We start from the raw sequence: 20,132 nt of genomic DNA on the forward strand, positions 1-20,132 counted from the left end.
TAAAGCGCTTTCCTATCGCGCACACGGGGCTGTGATCATTTTTGCGGCCATCGGGTTGGCCAATCAATCGACCAGGACGGAGAAGTCGACACTACACTGTCGCAGTGCAGTCTGATAGCGGCCAGTAGTGCAGTGCAGGTGTTGTCGCTAACTCGTTGTAGTACCGAGCAGATCGATCGACTGACCGGAGTGGCGTTGTCGGAGTGTGATCAGTTTATCGAGTAATAATTTTGAATTAAAAAACAATTAAATCAATATCGTTTGTGCCAACCACTACGTCGTGCCAATCGGAATCTTTTGATCCTAAAAACCATGAGCACCGTGGGTGGCCAACCGACGGCGGGGGCCATCGTCAGTAATGGAGTACAACAACCGACGGCCAGTTCGTACTATCCGTATGGGCTGACCGGGACCGAGGAACCGTACGATAGCAGCTTTCACATCTTTCCTCCGGATTACTGCACAACACCGGAGTACGACTACCGGGCCGAGTAAGTGAAAAGGGACCAATCGCGGAAGATATGATCGATGTGAACATTGATTTATTTACCTGACATGATTCGATCACCTATTAGCTGGTCGTATTTTGGGTTGTCGTTATCAGCGCGGCCGCCTGGCTGCCGAAATGTGTCGATAACACGATAACACGGGCGCCTCCATCGAATTTTATCAATGGCGTGCAAACATTGCTGATCGTTTTTTTTAGAAATAGCGGGATCAGATTTAAGTGTTTATGGCTGTTTATCATTCGATCAAAGTGATTAGTACGAGTTATAAAGATTAATTTAGTCTACTTTGATGTGAAAGGTGTGTGGAGCCACTGTGATCATTTACTATCATTTCGAGGATAAACTGTCTAGATTAAGCTCACACCATGCTATTACAATCTTGGAAGGCCAAGAACATTTTACAACATTTTTGGCCTCGAATCAAATTTGCGCGTCGCAGTTGCCATCCGTCAATCAATCACAAACGGCATGTCCTTCTTCGTTAGGGCGCCCGCTCATTAATTTTCCATCGGTTTCATGTCAAGATACAAATCAAATTAGGCTTATATCAATAACTGCGGTTTCCGGTTAAACGCACGGCACCGGCAACAACGGCTGCAGACTGCAGGGGACAGAAGCAAATAGGTAAAATCATGCTATTTTTGTATCATCCTTGTTAGGCGCACTACAATGTGTAACCCTCCCTGTGCTTGTTTTCTAGTAGGCCCCGAGGAAGGGTGATGTGCCCCCACGATGTGTTCCCAGGACGAGGCCATTTAGCATGACGAATGGATTCATTTCGTGCTCATTTCGTTCGCGAAATCCCTTTTGCCTGCTGGACGAAGTTGGGTTCGAGACGCAAAGTCGAAAAGTATCTTGGCTTGAAATGCAAAGCAACCTTGTGTTTGCTTCGTCCGGAGGGCCTAACACCGCCTACTAAGCTAGGCTAGGAAGCAACAGAAGAGGGAACTTCTTTCTTCACCTACACAGCACGCGCCGACGTTAACGGTGAATTGTAACACCGGGGAACAGTCCGGGGATGGCGTTTTTCCTTTTAAAAGGCCAGACACCGAAAAAGGCTCACTAGCCCACGTGAAAATGGGGTCCGTTGTTTGGAAAACCAATTATAAAGCCCACGGATGGTGGCCTCTTCGCTCTCAGGGCTTCATCATAAGTGAGAGTTGTTGATGTTGATACTCCATCCTCATGGCATGGCATGGCTCGTGCCGAGGGCCGAGAATGAGGGGAACCCTCTTCTGTGGTGCAAGTGCAGACAGCGAACCGAGCGAACTCTCGCACCGGCCGCAAAAGAAGTGGTGCTGCAACTGCACTTGATGCACCGCCGGGTGCACGTGGCACACGTTTAACTTCTGTCCGGCTGCCCTCGGTCGTGAAATGTGCTTTTCAATGGATAAATCAAACAGTAACAGAAGTGCACACCGGCAATGACGTCGGCGACGGGGCAGGCATAGAAAACAATAATGAACTCATAAGGATACCAATTTGTCAGGACCCCCCAAACCACACACCGATCGACAGCGCGCCCGGTACGACCCGAGGCGAGATCCTAGAGGTATTTCGATTACCCTTCACGGCTTTCTAGCGTGTCTACGGTGGACCATCCATTACCCAGTGCTGTGGTCGTGATGGTCGTGGGAAGCGCCACGGCTGGCTTTTCTAACAAACTATCTCGCCTGTTTGCAGCGCCCGAATCACCACACCGTGGGTGACCCCTACCTCGGAGTGCATTTGTGTGGAGAATGGTCGCATGATCGCAGGAAGGACCGACCGAGAGCAAAGGGATACCGCCGTTTTATGATCGCTTACCTGCTCATCCATAATTAGGAACTATTTATGATTGTTTATGCGATGCGCTGTTTGATGAGCCACCCCTCTTCTGCCGGTGGTGAATAGAATCGAAGTCGCTGCTGAGTGAGTCCTTTCTAGGGTCATCCTCTCCTGCCGAGTCCGTGCGAGTCAAGTGTGTACGGAGGCCGCAATCGAGCGCGCGCGACCTTTGCCCATGGTTTTAGAAGTATGCAGAACCGAACGAGGCCGACGAAACTTAGAAACGACCCTCTGACATGCCACCAGTTGGCGGTGGACACGCGATTCGCATATGAGTGTACACCGACACAGTCGTTTACGATTCCGGGGTTTTGGCGTAAGAATGGGCAGCTCGAGCCTCCCGGCGGGCGGTACCTCTAGAACCTAGAACGAGCGGCGCACATACGATAAGATTTATCGCATCGGGTACGGTTCCACGCCTTACCTTTTGCTGTGCTGTCGGATTTCATGGGACTTTAATCGAACTATGATGGGATGCACTCATGATCGAAGGTGTGCTACTTGCGCCGGATCACAAAGTAGCCTTCCGTGTGTGACCTTTGCCCCTTGGAAACGGCTCTTTGGGAAAATCTTATCGCGTACTCACCGACTTCAAATTGAAACTCGTCAAATGTAGTACGCACTTGGTGGCGCGTTCGTAAAATTCATCGTTTTATTTCATTCATTCATCGGCCGCAATACATTTCTTGAAGTATTTTACGCCGCTCGTTAACCTAACTGTAAGACTAGTTTGTTGTAACGTTATATCACGCATTTAATACAAGCGCCTCATTTCATCTCTTTGGAAGGATACACATGATTGGAAGTGAATGTTGAATTGAGCATTCATTTTTATGTATGAAATGGATTGGTTTAGTGACTTTTACTGCTGCTGCTGCTGCTGCTGCGATCGATCTTCCTCCGATGGGGAGAGTGATAATGATCGGGCCAAACGAATTATCTTGGAGACTGTGTTGGTGTGGCGTGGAATAAACAGGGATATTGTTTGGATCGCGAATCTTAGAAGGCTTCTCCCAAGAACCATCATGCGGTTGTGTATTTTCTGATACTTCCTTGAAAGCGCTACCTCACTGTAAAGATAATCGGTTAATCTTTTGCATCCTACTCAGTAACGTCCGTATACGAACCTAGGTTTCTTTTTGGTGTGGTAATGACCCGATGCTTCTGTGCCGCAAACCGCTTTGAGTTGATTGAACAGTATCGTCTGTTCCTCTAACATGTCCAGAAGTTTCTCACAAAACATCGAACTGCAAAGATAACTGGCATTAGCTTTTCCTGTTCCGCTAAGTTGAACAAACCAAATCGAACCTGTCGCCTGGGAACGGGCAGGCCTCCAGAAAAACAACCTGCATCAGCGTGAGGCATGTCCGTATATTATTACTCGTTTCTATAAGCCGTCGTTTAACTTGTATTATACTAACACAACGCCTTCTAGGATTCCTTTGAGCTGATCTCATTTCGATGTGGAGCTTGTAAATGCTGATTCTTTTAAAAACGGCGAAGCCGGCGGTAGTTGGTTGCTGGTGCGAACAAAATGGCGATTCGCGAAAAAAGGCCGGTTTTTTTGCGCAGTTCTGCGGAACGATCTGTCATGATCGTTAGCGCACGCGATCCAATGATCGACGGCAGATTTTTACATTACATGCGGCTTGGTTTTCGATTCGGCTTTTAGTATTGCATGGAAAATGGTCAAAGCATAATGGGTCATGTATTCGGTTTGGAGAATTTGTTCGGGAAATCCGCTTTTTTTCAATAAATTGTGCGAGGACTGTTGAACTCGTTAACATAAACCAAAAAAAAAATCGATCTTCGAACAGTGCCCTGCAGGCTTACCGCGACACTTGATCGGTTTATTGTTTTTGTCCATGTTTATCCATTTAACCGATTTTTAAGGACCGTAAATGCGCTTTTCCTTCAAACCTTCATAAAACCTTCCTTCATAATTTCATGGATCAACATAACAAAAACAAAAACACAATAACCAAGCCAGCGCAGCACGAAAAGCGCCCGCTCTCTTTCCCGCGTATGAAATCCATAGCATCACCAATCGTAGCAGAGAAAGGGGAGAAAATAAATTGCTGCCCGGCGATTGGTTGAACATTTCGGTGCTACGATTGATAAGTTCGTTGAATATTTTTGGAGCCTTTTTCAAATATTACAAGAAACCCGTCTTTTTGTTCCGATTTCTAACAACTCCACTTGCATTTCGATCAGGGAAAAGGGGTAAAAATCGCTCTAATTCATTACACGACCGCTATTAGCACAATAAGAATTGCGATGCCCGAGTGCGCAGTCTCCGCCGCCACGAGAGAAGCAGCCTGTAAGGACTCCGGTAGGTCCGGTGGCCTTTCAGTAGTGTCCTGTCCGCGGTGAAAGTGAAAAGCCATCAAATCACACTTACAACTTTTACCACCCTTTAAACGAATGATCTTTGACTGTTGGAGCGCGAGATGCTTCCGAAGGATAAAACCGATCCGCAGCAGTTGGAGAAGCTGCTCACGAAATGTGCACCGTTTCTGTCGTGGGCCCCGATCTTCATGCCGGCGGCCACGCTCAACCACAATCTGCTCCGGGCGGCCCTCTATCCGATCGTGCTGAATTCCTCCTTTCCACGGTGAGCTTAACGCGTTGGTGTAGAAAACGGATCTAGTAAAATGCAGCTCGATACGCGTGCGAGTGGCGGAGAGATAAGCCACGGGATTAGCTGATAAGGGTGTCACGTTGAAATCGATGGTTTGTGCAACAGCGCTCGAACATGCCGTGGCTTGCTCGAGCTATTTTCAACTGTTTTTTGATACAGATGTGTCGATATCTCGATTGAGAACGAAATGACCCAATGCTAACTGCAATCGATCCGAATTTTCCAAATTCCCTTCCATAGCCTCCTCGATAGTATGCGTATGGCACCATCGCAGCGCTCTCAACGATTCCATATCAGCAACATCCTGGAGCTCAACAACCATCAGCAGCAGCAGCAGCAGCAGCAACAGTCCGATGCAGTGAAAGATCAACCGATTTTATCGACTCTTTCGGTGCCATCTAGTAGCAGCAGCCTGCAGCAGCAGCAGCATCAGCATCATCACCAGCAAGTGTTTCATCCGTTTACCATCTCGGAGCTGGAGACGCAGCCGCATCCTCCGAATGCCGTCGGCGGATTAGAAGCCGGTCCTGCGAGCGGTCCTTACAGTGTCGCCTCTAGCACAACGGAAGAATCAGCTGCTGCTACCGGTGTCGCTCATTTACCTTACGGTGGCACCATTCCGACGCACTTTCAATCGGCCCTTAACCCGTCGGCTGCTGTCAGCTCCACGATTCCGTATGATCCGCCACCGTACTATTCGTACGCGGCACATCACCATTCCCTGTTTGCCGGTGGATCGTCAACTGCTGCTGTTGCAACGGCCGGAATAGGGGAGCCAACGAGTCGCTCCGCGTATCCGTATCACACCAGCAGCGTGAACTTTGATTATGGTGAGTTTAATGTGCGATAGTGCACCGAGTGCACCGAGTGTTCGTTGATTATCGGTGGCTCATTCCATATCATTCCAGTTCCTTCAGTGATACAGCATAGTAACATCGTCGGGGAAACAAACATCAGCCCGGATACAACGTCACCCGGTCCGGAACTGTACTCGCTCGCCTCCTACAGCAACATTCCACGGGTGGTCAACGAAGCGTCCGACCGATTGGCTGCCTTATCGGAACAAAATTCCTCGCAAGATGATGGTACCGTGCTGGACACGGAGTGTTCGGTGGATGCGAACAACAACAGCCATGGGCGATCGTGCGATACCGATCCACCGGACGATCGGGATGCATCCTCGAGTCCGTCCGTTGGTCGCTCAAACGGTAGCCGTGGCCAACCGGGAGGTGGAAACGAGTCGGGAGGTGCTCCCACCGGTACCGGTGGTCACAAGAAGCGCAAACGTCGCATCCTTTTTTCAAAGACACAAACGTTCGAACTGGAACGGCGCTTCAAGCAGGCTCGCTACCTGTCCGCACCGGAGCGCGAGCATTTGGCCAGCGTGATCAATCTGACACCGACGCAGGTGAAAATTTGGTTCCAAAACCATCGCTACAAAACGAAACGAGCCCAGACGGAGAAGCACACGACCGCCACGGTTATGGGTTACCACGGGCAAGGGTCTCTGGTAGCGCCGGCGGCACCCCCTGGTGGTAGCCCACCGAAGAAGATCAACGTGCCGGTGCTGGTGCGCGATGGAAAACCGTGCTCGGATGTAATGCAGCATCAGCAACAGCATCATTATCACCACCACCACCACCAGCAGCAGCAGCACCAGCACCCATCTTCCGCGCACTTCCTCGCTAACGGTGGAGCACACGAATCATCGTACGGTTCGTCGCCTCGCTTGTGGTGACATCCGGCAGCTTGGCTGATGAGGAGACGCCAGAGGCCGTAAAAGGGCATTGTGCAATATGCTGTAAACCATGCTATTGTTAGAATAAACACGTTTTTTTTGTCAAATTTACAAACTGCAGCCTCGTAGTCGTAACCGTCAATTCAAACGCACAGTTTCGCTCGCGAACAACCCCGTTGACACAGAGCATTTTCTTGCTCATGTTAGACCGTTTCTACACTGCGCCAAAATTTTCGCTGCCAAAACGAAACTTATAGGATTCCCATAGGAATCTTTCATATTTCCATAGGAATTCTATGGGAATCCTAAAAGTTTCGTTTTGGCAGCGAAAATTTTGGCGCAGTGTAGAAACGGTCTAACAGCAGCGCGCGTCATAAGCCAGGGATACACGAAGCGTAAACTCAAGCGTAAATATAAAATAAATGGCAAAAAGTTTTCGCTTGGACATGTTTACGTGACCGGGTTAAGACGCGTAAACCGAATTACACTGAACTTTTATCGACTTTTGTGAGAAAAATAGAAACCTTTTTCCAAATAAAAAGATTTAAAACGCTAGTAATGATCACTCACTATTAATGCAAACCACAAACAGGAAATATAGCGACGCAAATCGCTTGCAAACAGCGTTTACGCTATGATTTATGCTCCGTGGACCTAAGTTCGAGTTCGACTCGGGTGTTCCGGTCCTGAACCTGAACTTCTGGCCAACATTCGGAGACGTTTCCTAGCCGCGGGATGGTTGCGGCTGCTATCGTTGTTCTTGATCGGCCAACAGCGATATCGTTGCGCGTGTCGCACAATCCGTCCGTAACTCCGAGGGATCGCAGCCGGTTAAAATAGAGGCGATTCTCGGGTTTGCGTCGGATCGCTCGCTTTTCACGCTCAACAGTGGATCAGCAGATTGCAAACAGGAAAAGACCACTACGAGTTGAGCATTGATATGCTCCCATGGCCCTGGGACTCTAATTTCGTGTTCTGAAACACCCATTCTTCTGCGATCTGGAAGGAAACAAAACAATCAAATATGAAACATCAAAATATTTTCCAAAATTTCTCAATTTTTATTTTCCTTGAACGCCCCCCTCTTGCCCTCTTGGTCGCCACACTGTGCATATTGTTCTACAAATGATCACACTTTAGTTTCCAAACGGATGGCATCGTCATGATGCAACTGATGATATTGTAATGCTCAGCGGATCGCATCATTAAACGTATTTCAATAAACTGAAACAAAGCCCCAGCATCATTGACCGCTTTTTTACTCGACAAACGAAAAGCCATGCAAAATGCCCTAAAGAGCCCTCGAACTCGTACACAGCGCATCGTATCGAGGGAAGAAAAGAAAAAAAAACCAACAACAGTTCAGTAAGTCAACAGCTTGGTTACTCAATAATCGGCACATTATTGGCGTCTCCATCCTCTCGATAAACAGACCTCACGCCTCGTAATGTGTTTCGCGGGACACGCGCCCCTCGGAGATAGTTAGGCAGGTAAAAGGTGGAAGATTATGAACAAAATAACAATCTATTAACACGTGTGCCATCGAAATCGCCGACATCCCGGCCTTTCACGACAGTCCAGAGCCAGAGCTAGAGCCAGAGCGTGCCAACAATTGACGCTGGGTGATTGGCCATTCGATGATCGCCCCGGCGAGTGATGCGCTGCGAAGGTCTTCGTGCGGTGGTGCGATCGCTGTGCCAAAGGAAGCGAGCCCGCGCCTCGTTGCCGCGCATCATCAAAACAATCAGTCGAAAACAATCATCAGACCATCAAGTGATCGGCCGAACGAGTGTCTCGAGAAAAAGGAGAAGGACCCGTTTTGGAATGTTTTCTCCGTCAAGTTTTCACCCCATCACCCCGAGACCACATAATTGACGGTGTTCATTGAAACTTGGCCACCGAGACTGACCGAGGGCCAAATGGTTTTGTAGTTCCCTGCTCGTTTGGCCCTCCGGTGCCACATTTCAATAATGGCACTCGGCCCACACTTCCTAGCGCCTCAGGTGGTGTTCCGTGACACTCGTCGTCACTTTTCAGCCCATTGATCCACTCTCGCTGGCCCTAAGTATCAAGGTTTTTGGTGGCTGGATATCGATGGGCCTGTCGCCGCAGTTTCACTGTATCGCTTTCCGCCACACAATGTCATCCTTGATACGTGGAAAATGTGGCCAATGTGCGCCTCGGTGATGGCCGTTTTTTTTGTTTCGCTGCCTCCATCAAATCGGAAATGTGGCATTCCAGCCACTCGGACGATCCTCCGGTGACTGTCTATCGATTACGCAACAGGCCCCATGTGCTCTATCGACTAGAGATTCTCATACATTTGCCCATCGCTCCGTTGTGGAGTTGTAGCAGGGGATCTGCGGATGAAAGCAGGAGCCATTTCGATAAAATGCATGCATCATCTGTGGCCGCTAGTTGATGATTTTTTCTATGTGTGGTGCACTCTCGATAAACCTGGGCCCAGTCGGTTGCTCTGGTGCAGTCGATGAGCAGGTTATCGAGTCGATCGAGGCACGCACCTGCTCGAAAGGTACAATTAGATTGTAAGCCATCATCTGCACCAGCACCGGTTGTCGTGCGCATGCCCGGAAGCAGTGTCGCAGCCGTTACCTTATGCATCTTAAACAACTTTGGCGCAAATCGGCGACAGCGTACCAGGGAATTCCTTGTTCCGATCGCATCGCGACATCGCGGTGTGACCCGTCCCGGGACGATGCGACCAAATTGGGTGAGCTGTGAGGAAGCTATCAAGTAGCGGATTTATGGAAAACAGGAAGGAAGGAAGGAAAGGAAGGAAGTGACATTACTTCCGAACGGGGATGACTTAATATGCGGTTTGCTGGAGCCCTGCGTTGGCCAAAGAGTTGATGCGAACATTGCGTTTCGACATTAAAGTGTAATCTTTATTGGATCTCTCTTACGGTTCGAGGAAGCTCGCCAATCAATTTGAGATTAGTCTTCGTGCAACTCTCAAGTAGATTCAGGTTGTTTCACCTGAGGTAACTGTTTTTGCAGAATGGCTGAACTTTGCAATTACCCTCCATGGCATTGCTATATACATACACTTAGAGAGGATTCAAAAATTGGGAGGGTTAAAAGACAAAAACAGTTACTGTACTTCTTACTTTCGATTCGGTTTAATTTAATTTTGATTTTTTAGAACTAGTTAACACTATAACTGCTTCTACTACTATCTAAATAAAAGTCTTTCTCAATGTACAATCAGACGAAAACTGAATCGGATCAAGCACTCAGTTACGCAACGCATGTATCTTGAAGAAACTACATGTTTCAGAGATAGCTCCCTCTTTGCTCCTCCCTCCTCTACTCCCTCTCATATCCTAGTGTTTCATAGAAAGAATCATATCTTCAAGGTAGAAAAAACCAGATGATGCTGCCAGCAAAAACATAACATTCACATCTCTGAAAAATGAAAATGGAATCGGACGAACGGATAATATTCAAACGAGCGTGAGAAAACACTTACACTTCGATCGTATCATAGCGGAGTGCAAAAAAAAAACGACAAAATAGATCACATCACCAGATGTAGGAGAGAGTGAATTCCTCGGTCATCGGACGTAACAATCCACAGGGATCGAATGAGATCGGTCACCACAAACCAGCAATTCTCATGATGCTCCATGCTAGCGCAGCTTTGCATAAGAAGTCGCTATGATACGCGCGACGCAAATCGTCCACATTTTTGATGGAAAGGTGAAGCAGACCCAACCCAAACCAACAACGATGGCCCACAATTTCTCCAGGTCACCGGTACCGACGGCTTGACGACCGAGCGCCACATAACCTACTGTACCCACCGGGGCCATAGTGTGGCCAACATGCCGTGAAGCATAAACCAACCATCTACTGACACATGTGCGCGCTACGTTGGAGCGATGCAGATCGGTGGCATCGCGGTGTCCACTTTATGCTCACGTCAGCGTCAGGAGATCAGCGGACAGCGGAGCGGATAATCGATCCATAGTCGATCCATGGACCAACTCAATCTGTAGTTTGTTTTGATAAGCATTATACAGTACTTACAGTACCGGAGCGCACCGGAGCCCTGCCGAAGGCTGGTTGAAGATCGCCGATCGCCGCTCCGTTGATGCCATATGCCTAGATCACCGAGGCCGCCACCATAGCGCCGACGAAATTGTTTCGCTCCAGTGGCGAAATGATATGATTTTTCAATTGAACGATTACGTCAATCGATCGGGGGGCCGCTGTGTTCAATCACCAACCGGCAGCACACCAACCGTGCACCGAGCCCCCGGTCGGATGGTCGCTTTCGGTTCGATTTGGTAACCACATTTGCTTCGCGTCTTGGGCGAGCATCTTGAGCCTGGTGTGGCTTCTGCTTCTGCTTGTTTGTCCAATCGCACTCTAAAGAGCGGGGCAATCTGCTTCAGCTGTTTGTTTGTTTACGGTTGCGAGCTGTGAGGATAAAGCCGCGGACCGTTGGCTTAGAAGAGTCCTTTTGGGTCAACTAAACACGTACGAGTCCGCTCACCGTCGTGCCATCGTTACCGATTTGTTCCTGGTAGTGTAAGCGGGGCCATCACGGTGCTCGGCGGGAGAAAACAAGCGAAGCGCAGCTAATAACACATGAGTACGGCCCATTAAAAGTGGAGTTAAAGCGGTGGTGGATCGTGGCGCTCCCGGGTGCTGCCACTGCCGACCGACAAATGCTTCCGCGATATGATCACCCTATGCTACGCAGCGTTGGATTGGGAAGATGAGACTGGGAATCGGTGTGTCGTACAGTGCGTGTCGAATTGAGCGTCGACGTGAGGTTAGATGAGCTTTTGGAGACTACAGAGAGATTACAACTACAGAAAGTGATCTCGGTTTTTCACAGAACATTCTTCTACCGATCGAGAGCCTTGGACTTCCATTTGTTTTTGAAATCAATGCCAACATCGTTGTTCTATTTTGATTTTGACCTCTACCTCTATTTAGAGTATCTAATTAGAGTAGAAGATCTCGTCTGCCATTCTCATGATATTTCTGGAGAAGCCTGTTGTAACTATAAATTGTAAATCAACTGTTACTAAGATGAATTTAATAATATTTTTTAACATATCTAATGACGGTCGAGCCGTATGTTTATTAACTAAGTAACTAAGAATTTCCTTCTCATTTCCTTTAGTAATTTTAACAATAATTTAACATATTTTTTTACTATTTAATAATCTGGAATTGTCTAAAATTAGTTCATCGAGATCTCTTCAGGAAAATGCAGAGAACACTGCATAGAACACTGAAGGGAAGTTAATTTTTTCCCAAAATGCGAAGCCGATTCGGATTGACCTCGTGACAACCACATACCATCAACCACTGTCAGCCCCAGTGTGTCCCCCTACGACGGCAACGTGAAGCTTCTAATTCCTCCCGGGGACACACCACCATTGACAACCGGTTGGATGGATGGATGAACGGTGGACGTTTTCACTTTACCATCACGTTTCACGCGTGCGATGCCACCTGAGGCTCATCTCTCTTTCTCTCTATGTCAGCTGCATGCAGCTGCATGCTGATCACCTGCAGCGAGCCATTCGCGAAATTGCTGCACGTATTCGCGACGGTTTGGCGTGTTATTGGACTGCACTTACGTAATGGAACCGGTGACCATTCGCCGGGTCACGCGAATCCGCCACTTTTGCCTTGCCATCGTTATTGGCAGACTGTTTTTTTTTTATTTGGTGTGCCACCATCAGATTTTCCTGCACTCGATCGGTGAGTGTTGGCGTAGGAAAGTGAAACGCAGAATGTCTTCCTTTTGGCGCACAGGCCTAGAGGCCAGAACATCCTTGCAGAACTACAGACCGCGTGGTCTCCACCACGCGACATGCATTCTTGGTGTTCAATAAGAGTCAAACCAGTGTGGATTGCATCAGAAAAAATTTCTTGTGGAAGACGTCTTGGACATTGCGCTGTTAGTTTTAGATTAACAACACAACAACAAACCTAGTTTGTGACTTCTAAAACTCTTCTGATCAGTCGTGATTTGCAAAAAGAACTGCAAAAAAAAACAAAATAAAAAAAGAATAATGGAGAGAGAGAGAGAGAGTCACGCAAAACGAAAACGGCACACTTAACGGGCGTCGTGAAAGGAAAACGATTAAAAACCTTGAAACGAAGTGCTCCGGTGCCGCTGCACCGTTGGCCACAGGCGAGGAAACCGTCTCGCAAGTACCAGAAGACCAACCTTGCCGGTTTGGCGTCTCGTCATTACATTTCGACGGCTTGTCAGCGTTAATCAATTGCGTTTGGTAAAACAATTGCCGTCGCTCGATCGGGACACACTTGCCGCAGGTCCGTTTTTTCCGCGGCAACTCCGCGGAGCCGAGTGACATTAACCTCTAAAGTGGTAATGTATGGTCTTTGACCGCGTCCACTACACGAGAGCACTCGACAGGAGCACCGGGCAAACACCACGCTCCAGGATGAAAGCGAATGTGCGTGCAGCAGGGTGTGGTGTGACGCGATAAAGTTTCGTTTTCTGATGGCTCTCGCTTTTCACCATGCGCTCCGAAGGCCCGGTTTATGGGGCGAACGTCGTCTCCTCAAGATGCTCATTTACCATCCGGTTCGACAACTTTCTTGTGGTGCCAAAAGGGGTGGCGGAGAGGTGCCCTTTTCCTTCCGTTCCATAGCATCGTTATATGCCTGGTTGGTGTGATAACTGTGCCTCTCTGGTGGAGCTCACCTGAGGAGCTGAGAAGTTGTGCGACCGTCGGACTGCTGGACTGGACTGGACTTACCTGCAACTGCAAGCGGATGCAACCGTGGTGCAGGTATTGGGATCTCCGTCACCGAGTAGCCAAGATCCGCATTCGTTGGTCCATCATTACGCAGTCATGGTGCAGGGTGGTCTGTATGCAAAAATCGTTGCATAATTTGTGTCCGCCAGCATCAGCAGCAGCTAGAAGATGCGGTTATACGAAGAAAACTAGTTCGATTGCGGAAGGAAGGAAATGAGCACATGACACATCGGAGATATAACTAATTAACCTGCGTGCGTGTGGGAATGGGCGAAACGCGTGCGTGCCTGTTGGTGATACGTTAATCAAATGAAGCTCATCGGTAAACAGGATATTGAGCAGCTTTTATCTGTTGTTTACGTTGCTGAGCACCGATCTAGGGCGTAATGGTAAACGAATTGCTACCGTATTTCATTACGTAGATTGATGTGATCGTATCCTTCGAATCTGTTTTATTTTCGCTTCGTCTGTTGTATTTTTTATCATCTGTTGCTATTTTCATGTTAGTTTTATTTTCTTTCTGTGACACCAATCTATTCCTTTTTATATTTCCATCCATTTATCGATTGTTCTATTCTAAATGCTTTCATTCAATTATTCATAAGGTCGCGTTAGGTGTCATAAAATATTCCTTCCCTGATGTCTGTTAAAAGGGACGAAACTAGGAATACATAGGAACATTGTAGTAACAGTAGTCATAGGCCTTGACACTTGAACCTTGTTAAAAAACCACGATGCCCTTTAGGCCGCGTTGAAGAGGATGATCATTCGCTGAAGAATATATGGCGCCGCATATGAGCAGCTGTGAATAAGTAACTAAGTAACAATGATATGAGGGATGAATTAAAGTATTAGTAGCTCTTCTTGCTAATAATGATATTTATCTTATCATACCTTTTTTAAGTATATAAGTTATAAAATAAACCAGTTTTATGTAGGTTATTATGCCATTTATTGTGCCATACTTAAAATATGATATCGATCAAATGACCGCCTTCATTCGACGTACAAAAAAGAGGCTCTTTTTCGGGCATTTTGCTTTGTATTCGACAATATTTAGGGAGTTATTTTAGCAATTTCAGCTCTAATGTTTGCTTTGAGTTGTTTCACAGCCTTCAGTTTGTTTGCAAAAACCTTATATGTGGCAAAGGAGGAACCACCATTTATTCATCATCCATTGCACGATCGCAGATTCCTCTATTGACCGATTATTTCCAATGTATAGTGTGACAATTTCAGTATGCTCTTTTAACGTGAAGTGATCCACTGTTTTTTGTTGATATTCTTATTTTTCGATTTTTGGCAGATTTTTGAAGTGGAAAAAGTGATGCTTTTGGCGATTCTGCCATAAAAACGAACTTAACAGATTTGTTTAAAAAAAGCATAAACAATTTTAATGATATCTCGAAGGGGTTACCTGGCAAAAAGAGTACAGATTATGTGTAAAAAAATTCAAAACGATCGACCCAGTAGGTTTTACGGTACGATGGGCACCGACTTTGAAATCGTTGGTTTAGGGAAACGCTCTTCAAAGTAGCGGGCTGCATGAAACCTTGTATGAAACGCTGATTTTCAAAAATCTGTATCTTTGTCAGTTTTTCCTCGATTGATCCAAAACTTTTACATAATACTCTTGAAAGGATCAGATTTCAGGGAAAAATGTTTAAAACATGTGTCACAAATAAAAATTAAATACCGAAGCCCCCCCTTAATATAAATTTACACTATTTCGTGAACATTTTTGCTTTAGAAAGATACCATATTCATTCCATAAGTCAAGAAACCATAAGATGCTCAACCAAATATAGTGCAACTTGGGCAATTGCAAGAAATTGGGCATAATGGATCCCAAAATAGTTTCCTCGAGTGTTTTGAGCATAATTTTCTGTATGCTTTTACCTGTCCATTATAAAACGTTTCATCGAGAGAAATTGTTTTGAAATATTGCCTTCCGATAGTTCCTACTCTTCCTACTCTATTGATTGACAGTCAACCGTTGCATACCGTCGAATGAAATTGCATCGACGAAAGTTATTGCAATTCTAAATTCCACTCACACCGCACCCCGCCAGGTGGTAGATGTTAACATTCACTACAACGACACCTTCTCTTGCATAATCGCTTTGAGCACGTTTTTTTGTTGTTGTTGCTGTGTGACAAACGTTTCGCTTCCCTCTAATCGTGGCAAGTGGCACGTCCTTCTTCCGTGAGATCGGAACAGTGTGTCGGTGCAAAACGGTTTACATATTTCCCACCGCAAAGGCTATTCATTGACGCTGCCAAAGTTGGGCCGGGCCTGGAGTGTCGGTGTCGGTGCCATTGCCGCACCGGGTATGCTCGGACAGGCATGCAAAATGAGTTCCCTTCGGATCCAGCCCACGGACACTAGCTCCGGTGCTCCGGTGCTGCATCATTTCGCCGTCCATTAAGCAGCGTATCGACAAAACCAACAACGGCCTGTCTCTTTAACAATGAGAAGGGCCAATTGTTGTTTTTGTGATTTTGTTCAGTCGCTCTTTCGTTTGATAAGTGTCTAGAAGGGGCAGTGGGTGCGTTTTAACATAGCGTTGGTAAAACATTTTTCTACAATATATCAAAGGATATCAAAGATATAAACGAAAAGGTAAAATGACATTATTTTGAGCTCTCGATAGCTTAGGTCCTGTAAACTTTTCGCTCAAAGTGACGTGACTAGCGTCCAGGAACTGCAACGGACCGATCGCGTGTTCGTCCGTCGTCCGGCCACCTCGCGTCTCAACTTCTCTTAAGCTCGCAAACCACCATCGTACCATCACTGCCGCCCATCGCAAGATGTGCGATGATAGCATCGATTACGGTCATCGCCAGGCGACGGACGAGGAAGTCTCGTTCAATCGGTTCCCGTTTCCCGGTGGTGAATGAAAAGTGAATTTCAAAGTGCGGCAAAGTGCATTCAATTTTCCAGCACCTTCCACCCCCTTTCCAGTTCCAGTTGGTCGGTGGTGGAGCGTGGCGTGTTTTATGGACTTTTCTGCACGTTCACGGGGAGCGATGCGAGGATGCGGCCGAGGGATTGCAGGACCATATTGAGCCAGACAGGGTTCGAACCGGTCTCGGGGGGGGCCCTTCCCTTGGCTCTATGTAATTCATAATAATCGCGACAACTCCACTTTCACCTTGTGCCATTAAACGACTTGACCGTGCCGTATTATCGGTTCAGTTTGTTGATCGCTGAGGTCTTGTGTCGCGATAGATTTCCTTTTTTCCGTTTTCACAGTTCAGCGCCGTTCGCCGTGAATGGGGGATTTGGTTTCGCGGCAATTTTCTCTCTCTTTCTCTGCCGAAAACAATAAAACTGACGAACCTTTTGGTATGCAAATGGAGCCGGACGGTATGTTTTGTGATCGTTTGATCGTGCATTTGTTATGAATCGCGAGATGTTTCTTCTTCTATTGCTGCGCCGCCATCTCGAACTTATGACAACCAGCAAGTCAACCTCTTGAGCACCACTTTTGGCGCTAGCCCGCCGACTCGCATTTCACGTGATCGCGATTCATTGTCCGAAGTGATGGGGATGATTAAAAGGGGCCGTTTGTTGTGGACCCGTCGGATGGTCGTGTTTTTTCGGTGGTTTTTGGCGCCAAAAAACAGAAAATGACGGTTGGATAATTTCATAAGAGTCCCTCGCGTCCCCACCCTTTGTGTACGCACTGAGCCACACGAGAGTGCAAAGGGGGTGTTGTTGGGCCAAATGGTTACAAGAGGTAATAACAAATGTAGTGCTTTGATTGGCCTGCCCGATAGGGAAATGGTGCGCGGCAGCGTAAGGGAGGCTGAGAGTGCTGCCGTTGTCCTACTGAGACATTGAGTAGCAGCGGCCACAGTTCAGTGCAGAAGAACTGGGTGAAGTGGATGGAGTGGCCGAGTCGACCACCGGAGAGCATAAAACGATAGGCGGCAATGAAGCAATGATGGTAATGAAATGATCCCTTGAGGGGGAGCCGCAGGCCCGAACGGAACGGTGGCGGACAGCTTTCTGGCCCGCCGGGTCAGCATAATAAGTCCGGCTTTTAGTACAGTTTAGATCGTTAATACTTGGTTTAGGACAGCTCAATTTCCTTGTCTCCCGGGTGTTTGCCGGTCTTGAGCCGGAAGTTCATGTCGCACAGACACTTACACTGCATCCATTAAGGTACGGTGTAGTCGGTTATCTGCATCAGGATCTTGTAGCATTTCAAGCGTAGTAGAAGAGATGGATCGATATTATTGAACCGTTTAGAATGGTAAAATCCTTTCTTTTCGCTCATTCATTTCCGTTAGTGTTGAAGTTGGTTTTACTTGTTTTCTTTCCGGTGTTGTACCTAGATCATACAAGTCTTTTCTAGATAAAGCAAAATTGAAAAATATACCGCAGAACAGATTTGGTGAAACACTTTCGATAATTTAACGCTGTCTGACATCGAGATTGTCAAAATAAATAGTTTTATCTTGGGTAACTGTGACCTAGGATGATAATGAACTCAGCAATCTTAACTTTAATATACCAATCTTTTAGTACAGCAATATTAAACTAAGAAGAAATTACTTTTTTAAAAAAAATAATCCTGTAATTCATGAAATAAATAGTACAGATCCTGGTATGCAGTCATGTTCACAAAGGTGTTACCCAGGATATCGTTCAGTCGTATCGTTGGAAGACATACACACTAAAACATAGCTTTAGTAGGAGAGGAATACCCACGAAGTAAAGCGCAATATGATCAAAAGTGTGGATAGTAATGGTTTGAAGCAATAGCTTTGCCGGCATTCTTGGCTTTGCATTTTCCGTGAGCAATGTGCAGAATGATAGTGTATTCAGGAATCAAAGAATAGTTATATTCTAACATACTCAAACAAAGCAATTAAAAGCCAATTATCTACTTTGAAGCTACTTTGAACCAACGTTTTCAAAGTCGGTGCCCATCGTACCGTAAAAACTACTGGACCGATTGATTTGAAACTTTTAACACATAATCTGCACACTCTTTTCTAGGTAGCCTCGTCGAGTTTTCATGAAAATTGTTGATATTTTTTTCTAAACAAATCTTCAAAAATCGTGTTTTAGGCAAAATGACAAAAAGTATCACTTTTTCAATTTAAAAAATCGAAAAATAGGAAATTCAAACAATATCTCGACGATGTTACCTGTAGAACCCGGTTTGATCATTGTGATCACTTTTTCAAATTAAAAAATCTGCCAACAGTCGAAAAATTGGAAATCCAAACAAAAGTCAACGGGGCTACCTGGATAAATTTATAACCTATCAAACAAACATCGATTTGCATTTTTCTGATGACGCATCACGCAGCTACAATGGGCACCGTAAAAAGTATCTTTTCGCAGACGCACCAACAGAAAATTGATGCCATGGATGAAATTTTTAATCAATCTTCTCCAAAATAGAGCCAAATATTCTTCAAAAGTTGCAGTTTAATATAACGCACACGTATAATTATGAGTTCATAAAATCGTTTAGCATCTTCTCATTCACAATGTGTTCTACAATTGCTGCATCAGCATAGAATTGCGTGAACCAAATGCACATTTTCAATTGCCAGAGAGTTAATACGAAAAACAGCGCATGACTTGTGGATCCCCCAATCCGTTGTGTTCGCACACCACCTTGTCACTCAAAAATTAACGAGCACTTATCAAGCTCGACTACATGTGATGAAATAGAAGATACGTCCCTCTATTCCATCTCTCCGGACCTATAGCGATCTCAATCGCAGATCAGCAAAACGGATATCCCTGTTTACAATGAGATCTCGTCTGCTGTTCGAGCCGATCCGATACGATCGCAGCGAGACCGGCGAGACCCATTTTCATAACAAACCGCGCGCTCGCGCGCATAAAGGTTAGATCATTTGTGCCGGGTGCGGCCGAAGCGGAACTTTCCCTTTCCGTTTTACCATCCCCTGCAAGGTGCTGGTACTGCTGGACACGGGGCTCCGAGTCCCCTTCGATCTGAGCCCGATCCCGGTGCCTAGGCCCAGTCACTAGGTGCTGCTGGTGCTGCGAAAGGAAAGAGGCCTCCGGACCGAAAATACGGAACGAACTGTCAACGCCGCGAACGGGGCGAAACGCCTCATCCGTAGTGGAGTAGAGTGGGGTGCAACGATCCGCACATCGGACGCCCATGGAAGGCCGGAGAAAGAAAGCAACGAAGCTACATGAGCATGAGAGAGCCATAGACGGAATTCCCATGCATGCACGTGGATGAGATACGTTTTGGGCTCTGCACCTCGGCATCGGCAACCCTCTCCATGTGCCGCGTGTGTCTGGGAGGTGCTGTTCCGCAAAAGAAAAACATTTCGCACTCACGGCAGACGACCTCCTCTCCACACTCCGCTCCGGGTCCGGTCCGGTTTTGCCAGCCGACGCCAGCCGCCCGGCCACGCCACGGTTGGAAAAAGATTTTATAGTAAACATCTCTTTCGCTTCGACCGTCAGTACCGTCCTGGCGGTTACCGTGAGCGGATCGCGATCGCTATAACTCATTTTCCTCCCCATATGCCGGCCTTCAGCCTCATCAGCAGCGTCGAGCACAACACGACGACGTCGACGAGGCACATCATTTCCACTTAGTTTTTCCGAGTGTGAGCATCACCCCCCAGAGAGTGCG

The 20,132-nt window shown here is 46.8% G+C and overlaps 1 protein-coding gene across 1 annotated transcript; it reads left to right on the forward strand.

Moving 5' to 3' along the window:
* Nucleotides 1–67: 67 nt before the first annotated feature.
* On the forward strand, nt 68–6,816 carry LOC126574510 (homeobox protein vnd-like). The gene is made up of 3 exons (XM_050234760.1): nt 68–491; nt 5,218–5,807; nt 5,886–6,816. The coding sequence occupies exons 1-3, from the start codon at nt 313–315 to the stop codon at nt 6,713–6,715; spliced, it is 1,599 nt and encodes a 532-aa protein (XP_050090717.1). The 5' UTR covers nt 68–312; the 3' UTR covers nt 6,716–6,816.
* Nucleotides 6,817–20,132: the final 13,316 nt, after the last annotated feature.

This window comes from Anopheles aquasalis, chromosome 3 (genome assembly GCF_943734665.1).
Source record: "Anopheles aquasalis chromosome 3, idAnoAquaMG_Q_19, whole genome shotgun sequence".
Lineage (NCBI taxonomy): Eukaryota > Metazoa > Arthropoda > Insecta > Diptera > Culicidae > Anopheles > Anopheles aquasalis.